Below are 903 nucleotides of genomic sequence, written 5' to 3' on the forward strand. Positions count from 1 at the left end.
TAAACCTATGTATGGAGCCCCCTGGTGGCAGGACAGTGATACTGACCTGATAAACCTATGTATGGAGCCCCCTGGTGGCAGGACAGTGGTACTGACATGTTAAATCTATGTATGGTGCCCCCTGCTGGCAGGACAGTGGTACTGACGTGTCTCTCTATGCAGGTGAACGGGGTGGACCTCAGGTACGCCACCCATGAGCAGGCTGCAGCAGCCTTGAAGAACGCCGGGCAGACTGTGACCATCGTAGCTCAGTACCGACCCGAGGGTGAGGACGGCCTCTGGGACGCAAACTGTTAGCTTAGCATGTCTGCTGGTCTAACAGGGACTACTTCCTGTTTCCTGTGCAGAGTACAGTCGCTTTGAGGCAAAGATCCACGACCTGAGGGAGCAGATGATGAACAGCTCATCAGGCAGTCTGAGGAACAACAGAACCTTCTACGTCAGGTAACCTACCTGAGCCTCCACCCCTCCCCCTGAGGAGCTGATGGTGATGATGATGATGGCCTTCATGCTGCTTTCAGGGCCCTGTTTGACTACGATAAGCAGTGGGACTGTGGCGTCCTGTCACAGGCTCTGGACTTTAACTTTGGGGAGGTCCTCCATGTGATTGACAGCGCTGATGACGAATGGTGGCAGGCTAGAAGACTCAACCAGCAGGGGGAGCTGGAGGAGCTGGGCTACATCCCCTCCAAACACAGGTTAGCACTGGTTCCTCCCTCCAATGATGGTGGACTGGTTTAGCTCCCAGTGACAGATGTGTTTCTGTTTCAGGGTGGAGAGGAAGGAGTGGTCCCGCATGAAGAGTAAAGGTATGAAACAGCTGTGAACATCTGGAATTAGTTATTAATGGGAACCTGAACCAAACCAGCACAGGACTGGGATCTCAGACCTTTATCCAGTCTA

General features: G+C 53.4%; 1 protein-coding gene across 1 annotated transcript in view; it reads left to right on the top strand.

Moving 5' to 3' along the window:
- LOC107104680 (disks large homolog 4-like) overlaps positions 1 to 903 on the top strand; it is a 15,939-nt gene that overhangs the window by 7,610 nt on the left and 7,426 nt on the right. Inside the window, exons 7-10 of the mRNA XM_015404731.1 lie at positions 163 to 265; positions 348 to 444; positions 522 to 698; positions 772 to 809. Of these exons, the coding sequence (XP_015260217.1) occupies positions 163 to 265; positions 348 to 444; positions 522 to 698; positions 772 to 809 (415 nt within the window). The remainder of the gene's footprint in view (positions 1 to 162; positions 266 to 347; positions 445 to 521; positions 699 to 771; positions 810 to 903) is intronic.

The sequence above is a fragment of the Cyprinodon variegatus genome, unplaced genomic scaffold (genome assembly GCF_000732505.1).
Source record: "Cyprinodon variegatus isolate N-32 unplaced genomic scaffold, C_variegatus-1.0 Scaffold1845, whole genome shotgun sequence".
Taxonomy (NCBI): domain Eukaryota; kingdom Metazoa; phylum Chordata; class Actinopteri; order Cyprinodontiformes; family Cyprinodontidae; genus Cyprinodon; species Cyprinodon variegatus.